The 13,633-nt window shown below is 40.8% G+C and overlaps 1 protein-coding gene across 4 annotated transcripts in view; it reads left to right on the plus strand.

Annotated features, from left to right (window-relative positions):
* The window catches only part of SMIM13 (small integral membrane protein 13), a 62,674-nt gene extending 53,058 nt beyond the window's left edge, over positions 1–9,616 (plus strand). For all 4 annotated transcript variants that reach the window (XM_061591962.1, XM_061591957.1, XM_061591942.1 and 1 more), the window contains one exon: positions 3,919–9,616. In XM_061591962.1, the coding sequence (XP_061447946.1) occupies positions 3,919–4,091 (173 nt within the window). In that variant the 3' untranslated portion in view covers positions 4,092–9,616. The remainder of the gene's footprint in view (positions 1–3,918) is intronic.
* Positions 9,617–13,633: the final 4,017 nt, after the last annotated feature.

Consider the following 13,633-nt stretch of genomic DNA (forward strand, 5'->3'; position numbering starts at 1 on the left):
GATTTTGCCTGACTTTATATGAAAAGGTCAGGCCCAGAGGGGCTATATGGAAATAGTTACCTATTTGCATATGTGGTAGGAGCACCAAGAAATCAACGGTTCTGGGCAACAGTTTCAGGAGAAATAGGACAGATAGTACGGCAGCAGATTAATTTATCCCCAAAAATGATGCTATTGAACCTGTTCCTGAATGAAGATTCAGAATTACAGAATAAGAAATTAATCAGTTTTTTATTATTGGTGGCACGAATCACCATAGCTCGATTATGGAAGGCTCTGACAGGTGTTAGTGTAGAGTACTGGTATCGTATGGTATGGGACACAGCATTACTGGAAAAGCTTAGAAATAAATTAAGGATGGCATGGGAGGCCAATGGCATATTCTCGGATATGGAACAGTTGACGGATAGTTAACAAGGAAGTTGTTCCCTGAAATGATCCTGTGAAGGCAAAAGAGAAAGTATTATAAATTAATAAATATGTAAGTGATTTAATATATAGCATAAACGGAGGCCCAACTTTACACCTGAATGTAAGGAATTGATGTATGAGAATGTAATGATGAAGTCTTAATTTTTTGTTTATATGAAGTCTGTGATGGGATTGCATCACTTGGTAACTACACCAAGCCAAGGCTGGTGAGTGGCGCAGCCATAGTCTGGGTGCCTTAGCACAGGGTCTCCCTATTCCTTATGTGGTAGCTAGGGCAAACCTTGCCAAGCATGCCAGTTTGGAAGATGCAGGAAACATGTAGATTTTTTTCCTTTTAAGACTGGAAACATTTATTTTCCCTGCCTGCAGTCTGAACTGGCACAGTCTAAGAAAGCTTTTTAACCCCTTAAACAGTGTATTAGTGTTCAACCTTGGGTCCCCAGATGTTGTTGGAGCACGACTCCTGTCATCCTCAACCAGCTTGGCCAATGGTCAGGGATGATGGGAACTGTAGTGCAATAACTGGGTACCCACAGCTAAGGAATACTGAACTAGATGACCTCCAAGGTTCCTTCCAAAGCTTTGGTTCTAGGAACGGCAGACAAAATTGGCAAGGGAGTTCTATTCTATTGTCCTGCTACTCGTTCTCTCTCTGCATCACTCAAGTCTTGCTGTGGCCAAGATTGATACAGCTGCTTATCCTCATGCTAAGATAAGGTGTTCTGGATTCTTTCTGTGCCAATAACGCCTTTCACATAAAGCTTGTGCTCCTGAAGGCATTTGGCAGCAGCAGTACAACGCACCTGTTGGTTTTTCAAGATGCAGGGTTTTTTTGCTTTACTGCAACAAATAACATGTGAGAGCTTCACTCTTATAGCAATTGGGTGTAGATTAGGGGGACATCTTTCATCTTTCCACTGTATCATTAAATGCTTTGAACATTTGATAATGTCTTGTGTCGATATAGTATTTGCTTCCTACAGAAGGTAATCTGTGGCATAGTTTGTTAATGCAGCAGCCAGGAGGTGCAACTAGATAGAGAGGGAAAAGGGGATTGTAAAACCACAAAAATTAACATAAGCATTTAGTCAGCAGGTGTAGAAGCACCTGAAATCATTTAACAACTAGCCTTCAGGTTTGCTTACTTTAGCTGTCATTACGTTGGCTTGACCAGTAAGGCTGTCCGTTCTGACCAAGTGATATTTAAATCTGGCTTTCAATTTATTTTATCTCTGGGCTGAAATCTATGAGTTTTACATTCTTGACCTTTACAACTTTAATTAATTAATTAAAGTTATGTTTAACCGTCTCTCCAAAGAGCTCAAAGTTTTTCCCCTTCCATGTCAGGTAGGTTAGGCTGAGAGACAGTGACTGACCTAAGATCACCCAGTGAGCCTCGTGGCTGAGTAGGGATTTGATTCCTGATCTTCCATGTCCTAGTCTGACACCACCTTGGCTCTCAACTGTGGAGCCTATACTACAGTAGTATAAGTCCAGTTAAACAAGTTGGCATCTTCTCATTGACTTTGTTGTCTTGGAAGGAAAAGGGTTTCAGTCTATGTATTTCATTTTAAATAGTGTCTGCCCTGTTTTTCAATCCCCCAAAGAGCTGCCAAACTGACATTCAGATTAAAAACCCAAAAAGCCCAATGTAAATAATGAAAAGAAATAAATTCAAAGCATGAATTAAATCATTAAAACAGCACTGAGAGATGGGGCTAAAACCAACTGGGCTTATGTAAAAATGCAGTGCCTCAGGAGAAGGTTAAGACAAATTAAAGGAGTAGCAGATTTTTAAAAAGCTTTTTCCATCCTTGTAAAACATGAGCAAGAGGGGGACAACCAAACTTCCGAAGGTGGGAACATGGATCAGGGCATCAGATGTTGAATGCACAGAGTGATCAAGCTCATGCAGGAGGAAGTGTTCTTTCAGATAACCTTTCTCCAAGCCATTCTGGGCTGTATGGGTAATAACTGGAACTTTGGATTGTGCCTGTAAACACATCTGAAGCTAGTTGAAATGGGGAAAAAATGCACTGGTGTAATATGTTCTGAGATCCCACACTAGAAAGCACTGTGGCTGCTGCATTTTGTACCAGCTAGAATTTCCAAACACTCTTCAAGGGCAGCTCCACATAGAGCGCTTTGCAGTAGTTCAGTCTGGAACTGACAGGGCACTGGTGACAGTGATCGATCTGCATGAACCAGGAGAGGGCGCAGTTGGAAGCTGCACAAGGCATTCCAGACATATTAAAGCAATGATTTTTGGCACAATCTAGGCACCATTAAGAACTTCTAAATCCCCTTGATTTCAGTGGGAACGATTTACATAAGTGCTTTTATTCTGTTGAAATCAAAGAGACTTAAAAGTGCTTAACTGGCAGGATCATGCCCTTAGTATTTTGTTAAGTTGTTACTGTATCAGAAAAATGAATGAATGCAAGTCTTTATTTACTAGGTCTTGTTCTTGCCTTTCTGTTTCTATTACCATGGGTCTACATATATTGGCTACACTTACTAGGCAGCCTTTGTGTACACTTGCAGCCATACACCCCTGCATGTTTTGTATGAGTAGAGAATTTGTGGGAGAGGCAGAAATTTCTCTCACTTGTTCCTGTTTTCATATTATACGAACCTAAGTGCAGGTAAGACAAGAGCCCACTACTCTTAACAATAATAATAGAAATGTATTATTCATTATCATCTTGCCTTTCCTCCAGGGAGCTAAAGGTAGCACACATTGCTCCTGCCTCTGTCTTTTATCCTTACAATAATCATGTGAAGTTAGTTGGACTGAGAGAGCTCCCTGGGTGATTATTAGTTTGTAAAATGAAGATGGGCTTTTTCACTTGTGGCACTAGTACTGTAGAATGCCTGCTGAACTACAAGGGCCCCCATCAGTTCTGGCATTCCGCTGGCTCCTGAAAACACATCTGTTTAGACAAGCATTCTCCTGACCCAAACCTCCTGCTTTAATTCTTTTACTTATTTAACTGTTTTAACTGAATTGTGCTGTTTTAGTGGGCTTGTTTTATTGCACATTTTAGTTGGGGATGCTTATTTTAATGTTTTGGTGGAATTGTTTTATTATGTATTTTAAATTATGGGTGTTTATATACTGCATTTTGTTTATACTTGCAAACCACTTAGAAGCCATTTTGGTAATTAAGCAGTGTATGAAATTATAATAATTGTAATGCTGATTATGATATTGTGCCATGTTTGAAGTGGGGACTTGATCCTTGGTCTCCCCAGTCATAGCCCATAACGCTAACCACTACACCACACAGGCTCTTATGCTTTCTGAGTGTGCCAAATAGGAGTGCTCTTTTGCAAAATGTATACTTCTATGTAAATATGGGAATCCCTCAGAGGTTGCTGGGGTTTAATTGTCCTCTTGTGGATTGGGCTCTGTTTCTGTGTAGATGTGGGCACACACCTTAATGTTCAGAAAGTTAACTTTTTCTTTTCTGGCACCTTCTGTAGGTTGGTACGTTGTCTGGCACCTCTTCTTATCCAGGTTCCGGTTCTTACGAGAGCTGATAGGAGACACGGGGAATAATGCAGTTGTTGAGCCAGAAGCTGAACAGGATATTCCACCCATGCCACAGAGAAGATCTGCACGGCAGCGAAGGGCACCTGCTGAAGAAGCAACTTAAGAAAGGCTTACTGGACAGTCCTCAAGAGATTGGTGGACGACCCTTTTGTGGCTCATTAGTTTGGTTCTACCGATATGCTGAACGAGAACGACATAGTAATTGTGAATTCCTTTACTCCTGGAATTTAACTATACATTACTTCAGAAGAGAGTCAGACAAGCTTTTAATGGAAAGCAGGATTAAACTAGGAAAAAGGGGGCTAGCAGAGCGGAAATGGTTCCTACCTGTTGTGGAGCACAGTTGGCAGGATGGCGTGCCTGGATCTGTCCCGCAGTGGTTATGCCTAGCTTTTGCCCCAGTGTGAATGTGTTGATAAGCTTTTCAAAGTTGAAAATGGTTACTGGCTGCTTTTATATAGGACTGCAACTAATTGCAGCTTGTCTCTATTGTGATTCTTCATTTATACATTTTATAAAGAGAAAGCATATATCCCTTTGGCCTTATCAGTGGACACAAGGGTGTTCTGCTTTAGTCAATGACCTAAAAGGGTGCCTCTTTCCATAAGCTAAATTCATTATTAGGCTCATGAAGAGACTTTAACAACTGACTTAAAGATAATTAGGTGATGAAACCTGGGATTTTAGTTTCAGTGCAGGACAGTTTCCAGATTTGTTTTTTAAACCTTAATGTGTCACCAAATCCTTTTTATTTCCCTAAGAGGACAGGAGCATATGTTACAAACCTCTATCCAATGTCATTTTTTTTAAAAAAAGGAACTAACTAGTTGGCTTTAAAATGGATATTTGGGGGTAGGGGAGGGGGCTTGTTTGTTTTTTGCATTCTTTGCACCAAAATCAACTGTAGTTAGTTACAGAATTCTGACAAAGCAAATGTTTTTAACCATAATTTCACCATATTCCTAAATGCTGTGACTGGGACCTTTGCATTTTTTGTTCTTCAGATAAATGATCAGTTTAGCAAATACTTATACTTTGCCTTTGGGTGAACAGTAGCTTCCACTTGTTTGATGCTGCATTCAGTCCTGCTCAATGCATAAACCTACAACTGTAACTGTAGTAGGAGATAACTGATACTGACTGAACCAGTGGTAGGTAAGAGATGATGATGATGCCTCCAGGACACTCAACTCCAGGGTGCAACCTGTTGAGTTGTGTTGATTTTCACCTAGTTCAGCATCTTGCAGTTCTGCTCAGCAAAGACTACAGAAAAGTGTCTTAATGCTTCATAGCAGCTAAAAGCAAGCCTTCCTGCTGTCTAAAGCTATAGACTGGTCATCTTGAAAAGCAACATTGAGTGACCTCATTCAGGATCTGACATATGGGTCAAGAGCCTTTTGTTCATTTTGGATTTTTGTTATTGTTGTTCCTTGTCTGGTTATCTGTGGACACTCTTTGGGAAAGCCAAATGGGTCTTTGAGTTTTGAAGATGACAGTATTTACAAACTCATCAATGGCTGATATCTTTCCACCGTCCAAAGAAATTTTTATCATTCAAATACACACCTTGGTTGCTCTATTCTTTTGTTGTTAGATGTTCCTCCTTGTTCGATTTTTTAATTAATATATATTGGAGCATGTAATGAACATGGCATTACAGGCCTGTTACTGCACGACAACAAACCTGGCTTTGTACACCTAAAAAAGTAACATTCTTAAATCTGAAGATGTTGCAAATGAGAACCCAAGTTAACAAACAGATTTCCTTAACTGGCTTCTTGTAGGTGGATGGAGTGGAAGGAAATTAAATAATGCCAGTTGTTTTCAGACTAACCTGCCTCATTTCTGTCCCCCCAACCCTTTCCGCAAATGGTTGCCTTACAGGATTTATATGATGACAGTCCACTTGATGATACCAGCTTTTTTCAGTGCCACTTTTTTTTTTTACGGACATTCTGTGTTCTTGAAAGCCAATGACCAGTCCCTGCTTCCCGCTGGACTGTGTTGCGCCCGTTGATTTTCAGGGGTTGCCAATCTTTTGGGGCCTATGGGCACATTTTCAAACCAGAGAAACTGTTGTGGGCACCACACCTCCACATACTGCATACGAGCACACACCAGCTTGTTCTATTGGCTCCTGTAAAATGCTTCTTTCATGCCTAACTTCAGTGGAGGCAAGGGGAGGAGTCCCTGAAAAGGCCTTTGTGGGCACATGGGGGCCATGTTGGCAACCCTGTCTGAAGTGTTAATCCCATTTCTGAGCACTGATTTTTCTCCATAATAGATCTTCTGAAAAAGCCTCACTTAAGGAGGAATTAAAACATTGATGTGGAAGGGCTCCATACAACTGTGTCCATCCCTGCTGCAGCTTGGTGAAATGTCTGTATCAAATAACTGCAGAGCTGGGAAACTACTGCTTGTTGTCTTTGCCTGCTGAATGTAGGAATGACTTCCACTGGCCAGTATCAAGAGCTAGTGAAATTGCAGCACTACAGACCTGTAGCAAGGTTATGTTCAAAACAGAAGCCTGAGCTTGAGACTAAGCTATCAAGGACTTCTTGACTGTGGGTTTTCTTTTGATACAGCGTTCAGTAACATGGCATAGAGGGTTCAGTTTGTTTACTCAAGACCCTTCTGACTAGATTGGTTTCCTTTGTTGTGCTGCTCCTTGAGAGGGACACCTGGAATTGCTTCCTTTTGACATTTTGAAAAGTAACCAATGCTGAGTAATGCTGTTGCGCCTATTGTTTTGATACCAATAACACTGTATTTGCCAACAATGTAGCACTTTTACAGCTATGTTTGCACATCATCTGCTTGGTCCAGTACCAAGCAGCTTCTGTCTTATACCACATCCAATCAGTTGTAGATCTAGTATCCTCTCTTCCCACCAAGACCCCTCTGGCGTCCCAGTAACATTTGGCCATTTTGAAAGGTTTATTAAAATGCTTTGCAAATTAGCCATGTACTGAAGTCATAAACATTTTCTACTAAAACAGAGATGGATGTTGCTGGACTCCCATCTCCCATAATCCCTGACCATTGGCTGTGCTGACTGGGGTTGATGGGAACTGGAGTCCAACAACATCAGAAGGGCCACAGGTTCCCCAGCCTGTGCTAAAAGGTTCTTAGTTGAACCATGATGCTATTTAGAGCCCCTAAAATGGCTGAGGAAAGATCCCTGGAGGCCTGCTTTGGGGGACAAGGTGTTATCTTTGGGCTAGAAGCATCCCCTTCTTTATGGAAGAATCGGGTGGATGGGCTGTGTCACCATTTCCTTTACATTGGATCATGCGGAGCTGGGATGTAAGTACATAGCTGTAACTTCCCAGTCCCATAAATATCCCAAAAGCAGAGAGTGAGGAGCTTTCAGGGACAATGGATTGAGGCAGTGGAGCTGGTGGAAGCCAATTATCTTTCCTGGTGCCAAATTGGGCAAAAAGGTGCCAGTCTGATACATTTCAAATCAGTTTTTCCTTAACACAGTCTTGCATTTAATTTAAAAAAACCCTACAAAAAATACATTCTTGCTCATGAACCTGTACCAATGTGCCACAGTTTTAACATGCCCCAAAGGCTAACGGTAGGTGTGACATTCCTGTGTCTCTGGGATTACCACCTTCTGATTCCCAAATGCCTGGATCAGGAAATCCCCAGAAAGTCTGCCTCAGCCTGAGTTAGATATGCCCTCTGAACCACAAGCTTCAGCCCAACTACCTTTTCTCCAAAAGGTGCCCACTGGTGTAATCTGTCTGTAAAATTGGTGTAGGTACAGTATGGTAGCACTCTTGACCAAGCTGACAGGTGGGATGTTGAATCAAAGAAATAAACTATTGTATACAAGATGTTGTGATAATAAATGAATGATTGTCCCTATCCTACCTACCTATCCTGCCCAACTAATCTCAATGAAATCCTCCCCCCAAACCCTAGCCCTTTTAATTAGATGTTCTCTTCTTGATCTGTAATCCTATTTAACGCTGACAAACCCCAACATTTTTTCTCTTCAAAACTCCCCTTGGAATTCTCACTCACATGCCCCCTTCCACCTGTCAGTCATACCTCATTTGCACCTATTTACATTCTATTAACGCTTTCTTACCCGAACACAATTTCAAAACAGTTTTAAACATACAAATAATTCTGATTTCATTACAGTAGGGTTGCCTAATTGCAGCTATTCCTTAATTGACAAACTAGTTGGAGTTGGACAAATCCTGTAAAGACAGATCTTAGCAACAAGACTAGTTAGAATAGATTGAAGTTGTACAATTGGGTTAAAATGTTACACCTTTAGAATGTTTTTTCTGCTGGTGTTCTGAGTAGACGTTTGCATCTTTGAAACTTAGAGCAAGTTGCACTTCCCAAGGCATTACTTTTTTTGTGAAAGTTGTATGATAGGCATTGCAGTCCTGTACAAGTTTACTTGGGAATTTACCACTGGGCTCATTTGTGATTAGTCCTTGATAAGTGTGCAGAGAGTTGCAGCCTTAGGCCACTACAAGTGTGGCAAGCTACTACACTGAAAGTACTTCCATGGGGAAAATGACATGGAATGCGTAGATAGATTGTTGCTTGCACGAGTGGCATTATGTGTGTGTCACTTTGCACGTTGTGAAAGACGTGCACTGTCATTACACGTGTTTTACAAGAAGGAGTCTTGCCTTTTTTAACATGGCTCTTTGTCCTAGGTTTCACCAAAATGCAACAAATTTCATCTGGAACCCTTACAAATCTCTCTCTCTCTCTCTCTCTCACCCACCCACCCACCCACCACTCACTCACTCTTTATATATAGATAGATAGATAGATCTCCATGTAGCAAAAACATCTTAGCTGTTGCCAAGCTTTTCTTCATATTTTAAATTATGGAATTTTAATATATGTTGGGACTTTTATGGTTGTAGTTGTTGTTTCCTTTTTAGTAGTGCAACCATTTTAATGAATATGGGATTTAATACTTTTACCTGCTAGCTGCATATGTCCATATCACTTCTATAGATAGGTTGGCTAAACACTGAGCATGCAGACATATATTGTATATGACATAAAAAGGGAAAACTGTTGAGAATGCTTGAAGATTAAAAGGTCAATTACAGTTAAAATTAACAGAAGAATGAGGTTAACTGTATTCTAGTAGATACTGTTTTTTCCCTATGAAGATCTCATTTAAGATCCATTTGCCTGCAGAATGCTCCTTTGTCTTTGCTCCAGTGAAACCAGTGGACATCACATTGCAGAAATGCCAGGTAGATTTGTTAAATAACAAATTCTGTATCATTTATTCACAGAATGCTGCTATTGCAATCATCTATACGAAATGGCACATGATGCATCACAGCTGATGTGATGTTTTACTACTTATGGTGGCATTTGCTTTGAGTTACCTTACACCTGTATATATTCCAACATTAGTCATGCCCAGCATTACTTGTAGATGGCAACAGTAACACATGAGGCCTCCTGTTTTCATCTGTGTTCATTGCTTAAAAATACATGTACCAAATGCTTTTGTGTGTTCTGTGATCCATTATGTTAACTATTTTCTTTCTCTTTTACTTCTAACTTAAATTGACTCCACAAATAATTTGACAAATAAAATGTAAATAACCCAGCTTGATATGAGTGCCCAGACATTTTGTATCCGATTTTTTTGGTATGCCAATTTTTTATAGCCTGCTCATTTCCAAAGGTTTCGATCAGGGGTGGGCAGAAGGTAAATCAGGATCTACTGGTAGATCTCTAGGTGGTTTGCAGCAGATTGGCAAGGCTTTCTGATTCCCAATTGTTTAATGATGGCAACAACAACACCCCCCCAAAAAAAGAAAAATTAGGCTAAGCTGAAATAAAGAAGGCTTGGGTTAACCAGGAGTGAACTTTTGTGTGAATGGACCATATGAGCTCAGTTCAGTTCTGTATTGAAAACAAATTCCTCATTTCAGAATATGCAGAGAGGCACTATGTTCTTAAAGTCTAGTTGTGCGTCTTTTGTACCTGGCTCTGGCTGGTAGATCTTGGGGGCTTTACTAAATAAAGAAACTAAATCCAAAAAGTTTGTAGTTTGACCGCTCCTGGTTTAGGGTAGATATAAAAAGACCCCAAGATAAAATCAATTGTTAAGATACTGAAAGTCTTCCCTCACCCCACTGACTTTTTAAATCTGAGCCAGTGTATCTTGGAAAGCATAGAAAATGTGCTAGGCTTGGAGTTTAGGTGTATCTCAGAAGTGAAATAGTAGCAATGTTTGTCAAAGTATTTTGTGCAGAGCGAAGAGAGGTCCTCAAGAGGTGCAAGGAAACAGTGTGGGGTTTTTTGGGAAAAGAATTAAAGTAACACTTTGAGACTTACAGCCAACAAAACTTTATATATATTATTTGTCTCTATTTGTTGTGACTGAAATCTGTTACCAGTCAGAAGCTATTGAGAAGTCAGCACATAAAATCTGGCCAGAGTAAAAGCCCTATGACACTTAACTCCATGCAAAGGTCCAAAATAAGCAGCGTAACAGAAAAGAAGCATCATAAGAAATGCCTAAGGAACAAGGTGAGCAGGTTGTGTACAGGCGAGCCAGAAGGTCCTGAAAAGAAATACTTTATAGTCTTTGCTTCACCAAGCTAATGCAGAGTCAAATCTCAATTGAAGGAAGTGACGTGACAATCCAATATAGCAAGCTTTTGGGGCAACAGATTTTATCCAAACACTTTAATAGCTTTCAGCAGGAAGATACAATTAACAATCCTGCTGCCATCCTAAAGACACGAATCTTATGTTAAAGCTTCAGGGCTGTCAGCCAGGCTATTGTCTCAAAGATGCCCTGATTCCAATAGTACAGCTGTGATAGGAACACATTTTGGAATATGTAAAAAGGCCTGTAAGAAACTAACTTGAAAACCATTTAGATCTGAAGATGTTCTCTTGGTCCAAATGGTGAATAATCTTCAAAGGCAGTCCCACAAACAACATATTGCAGTAATCCAAACATTATGTAACAGGAGAATGAATAGCTGTGGCCAGGCCCTCTCAATCTAGCAGGGGCCACAGCATTCATTTCTCCTCTTTAATACTAACCAACTCCAGTAGTTCAGTATAATAGAGGAGAATTTAGATCTGTACGCGTTTTTCAGCAAACTGACATGTAATTCACACCTGAACGCTACATGGAGGTGGCATGTACGTTTGCTTTTGATTTTGCACTTCTCTGAATTTTGTGACACCATTCTCTGCTCAAAAACGTGGCAAGATGCACTAAAAATGCATATTTTAGGATAAAACACACTTAGAAATATGTACATTGTGAAAATGAAAATTACATATTTTGTGATAAAATACATATTTTCAGAATTTTTTTTTTTTTTTTTTTAAACAGTTTACTGAAGAAATGGGACAGAATGGATGTAGGAATGAACACAGGTGAAGCTGACACAGCCTGGAAATAGTCTGATCTGTCTGTCCATTCTTACAGTAACAGCCAAATTAGCAGAGGGCACCTCCTCTACAACCTACAGTCTACACCAGTAGCACCCCATGCTGCAGTCCAAACACAGCTAACCTGAAGTAATAAAGAAAAAATAATATAAACTTCTTGATGACTCTTGCTGCAAACGCTCAAGAAAAAAGGATGTCATTTGATAATCTACAGTTTGATGTCCCACAGTTTAACTAGAAAAAACACTATAAAATTCAGGCTGCAACAAAATCATCCTTTGATAGAAGCATTCTTAAACTTGGAAGAAAGAATTGAATGAATTGAGATCTGTCCCCACTGACAGGGCTCTGTATTTTAGGTTGCAATCCTATACATACTTACCTGGGACTAAGTCCTATTGAACACAGAAGGAATTTCTTCTAGTTGACCAGCATAGCATTGCTCTGTTTGAGACATCATTAAGGAGGGGTAGTGGGTAACGGACGTTTGTGTAAAGCAAAATGTAAGGTAGTTGTAAATGGTCCTGCTTGGCCAAAACAGGAATTTTGAGGGAAGCATCTTGAATCACATTTTGTGGGGAAAGAGGGGAATCTGTACAATGTATAGTTTTATTCTTGGGCTTCTTTTGAGAGGATAGGGCGAGCAAAATCTATACAATGACAAGAGCAGGTTTTCTGTAGTGATTTACCACAAGATGGCAGCTCGCAACCAATCTTGCAATATTGCGGCTGCTGCCAGTTCTGAAACTTTTTAAAGCACGAAAATGAGGAAATGTAACAGCAGTGATCTATTTTAAAAACAAACAAGCCCTATACTAATTATAGGTATGCCATATCTCAGTTTGGCTGATAGAACAAATAACAACACGATGGAGAGGCCCTCAGTGTGAGCATCATGTCCTCTTCCTCACAAGGCCATTGGTTACGTTAGGATGCTGATGAGGCAATTGTTTAGCTGCTGTGGTCAAAGAAGTGCACAGAACAGGAACTCTTTTCCAGCTGTTCTCGCAATAGAAAAAATCACTGCCAAGGAGTTTCCAGCATTTTTGAAGTCGTACACCCTCATGCCATGTTATTACTGCACTTCCCTTCACAAACACCCTATATAAACTCAGAGGTTAATACAAACACTCCCTTCCTGAAGTGATGCAAGCTTCCTGTAGCCAAGATGCTGTGAGGTGGTTAGCTGCAAATTGGATCAGGGTTTTTTAAAAAAGGGGGAGGGAGGTTGTAAATGTAGCTTGAGACCCCAGTCTAAAATGCTTTGGCTTGGATTCAAGATGGTCATTTTTTGCCCATTTTCTGCTGCAGCCCTCTGGGCTACATCCCATGCTATTCCAGAGGGTGCCCTGGTGTGTAGGTACAGCTTTTCAGAGGGCTCAAGACAGGAAGGGAGAGACAAGAAACCCCCATTCCTGCTCACAGAAATTAGGGTCCAAGTCATTGTGTTTTCTTCAGGCACATTAGACCAGGGATAGGGAACTTGTGGCTCTCCAGATGTTGTTGGACTACGTCTCTCATCATCAGCTGGAACTGATGAGAGTTGGTGTCTATCACCATCTAAGGGGCTAGTGGTTCCTCGCCCTGCATTCAGCAAAAAAAAAAAAAAGTATCAAATTTAGAATGGAATAATTTTATTAAATTTCATTAAATCTAGTTGAAGCTCAAGTTGTTTGCCTACAATTCAGTCAAATATTTATTATCCCCTACCTTGATGTCTTTAAATCAGGAGGAGAGAAGTAACCCAAATAAGGTATCAAACCTACAATGAATATAGAAGGCCTCAATCCACAACACTCCTTACTCTCTTCACCCATGTTATCTAGACTGATGTCATGGCCCTGTCAGAGGACTCCTCAGATGAGGACGACTCGGGAGTAACAGCAGCAGACCCAGGAGCAGCAGGAGACACGGAGGAGCCTCCTGAGAATCCAGCTCCTTCTGCCCCTCAGCTGCAGAGCACCCCAGGGACAGCAGAGGCCCTGCAGCCAGACACAGACAGTGAACAGGATACTCCCCCCTCACCTGCAGAACGTAGACAGCAGAAGGTCAGGCAGAAGAGAGGGAGGCCTGTCTCCTTAAGGCCCAAACGCTGAGGGCTCACACCTGCTGTCCATCCTGCTCTTTATAAGGCACACCTTGGCTGCAGCTTGTTGCTGACTGCAACGTCAGGCATGGTTTTGTGTAGACCTAGTTTCCCTGCAGCATCTCTTTGACTGA

Source organism: Rhineura floridana, chromosome 1 (genome assembly GCF_030035675.1).
Source record: "Rhineura floridana isolate rRhiFlo1 chromosome 1, rRhiFlo1.hap2, whole genome shotgun sequence".
Taxonomy (NCBI): Eukaryota; Metazoa; Chordata; class Lepidosauria; order Squamata; family Rhineuridae; genus Rhineura; species Rhineura floridana.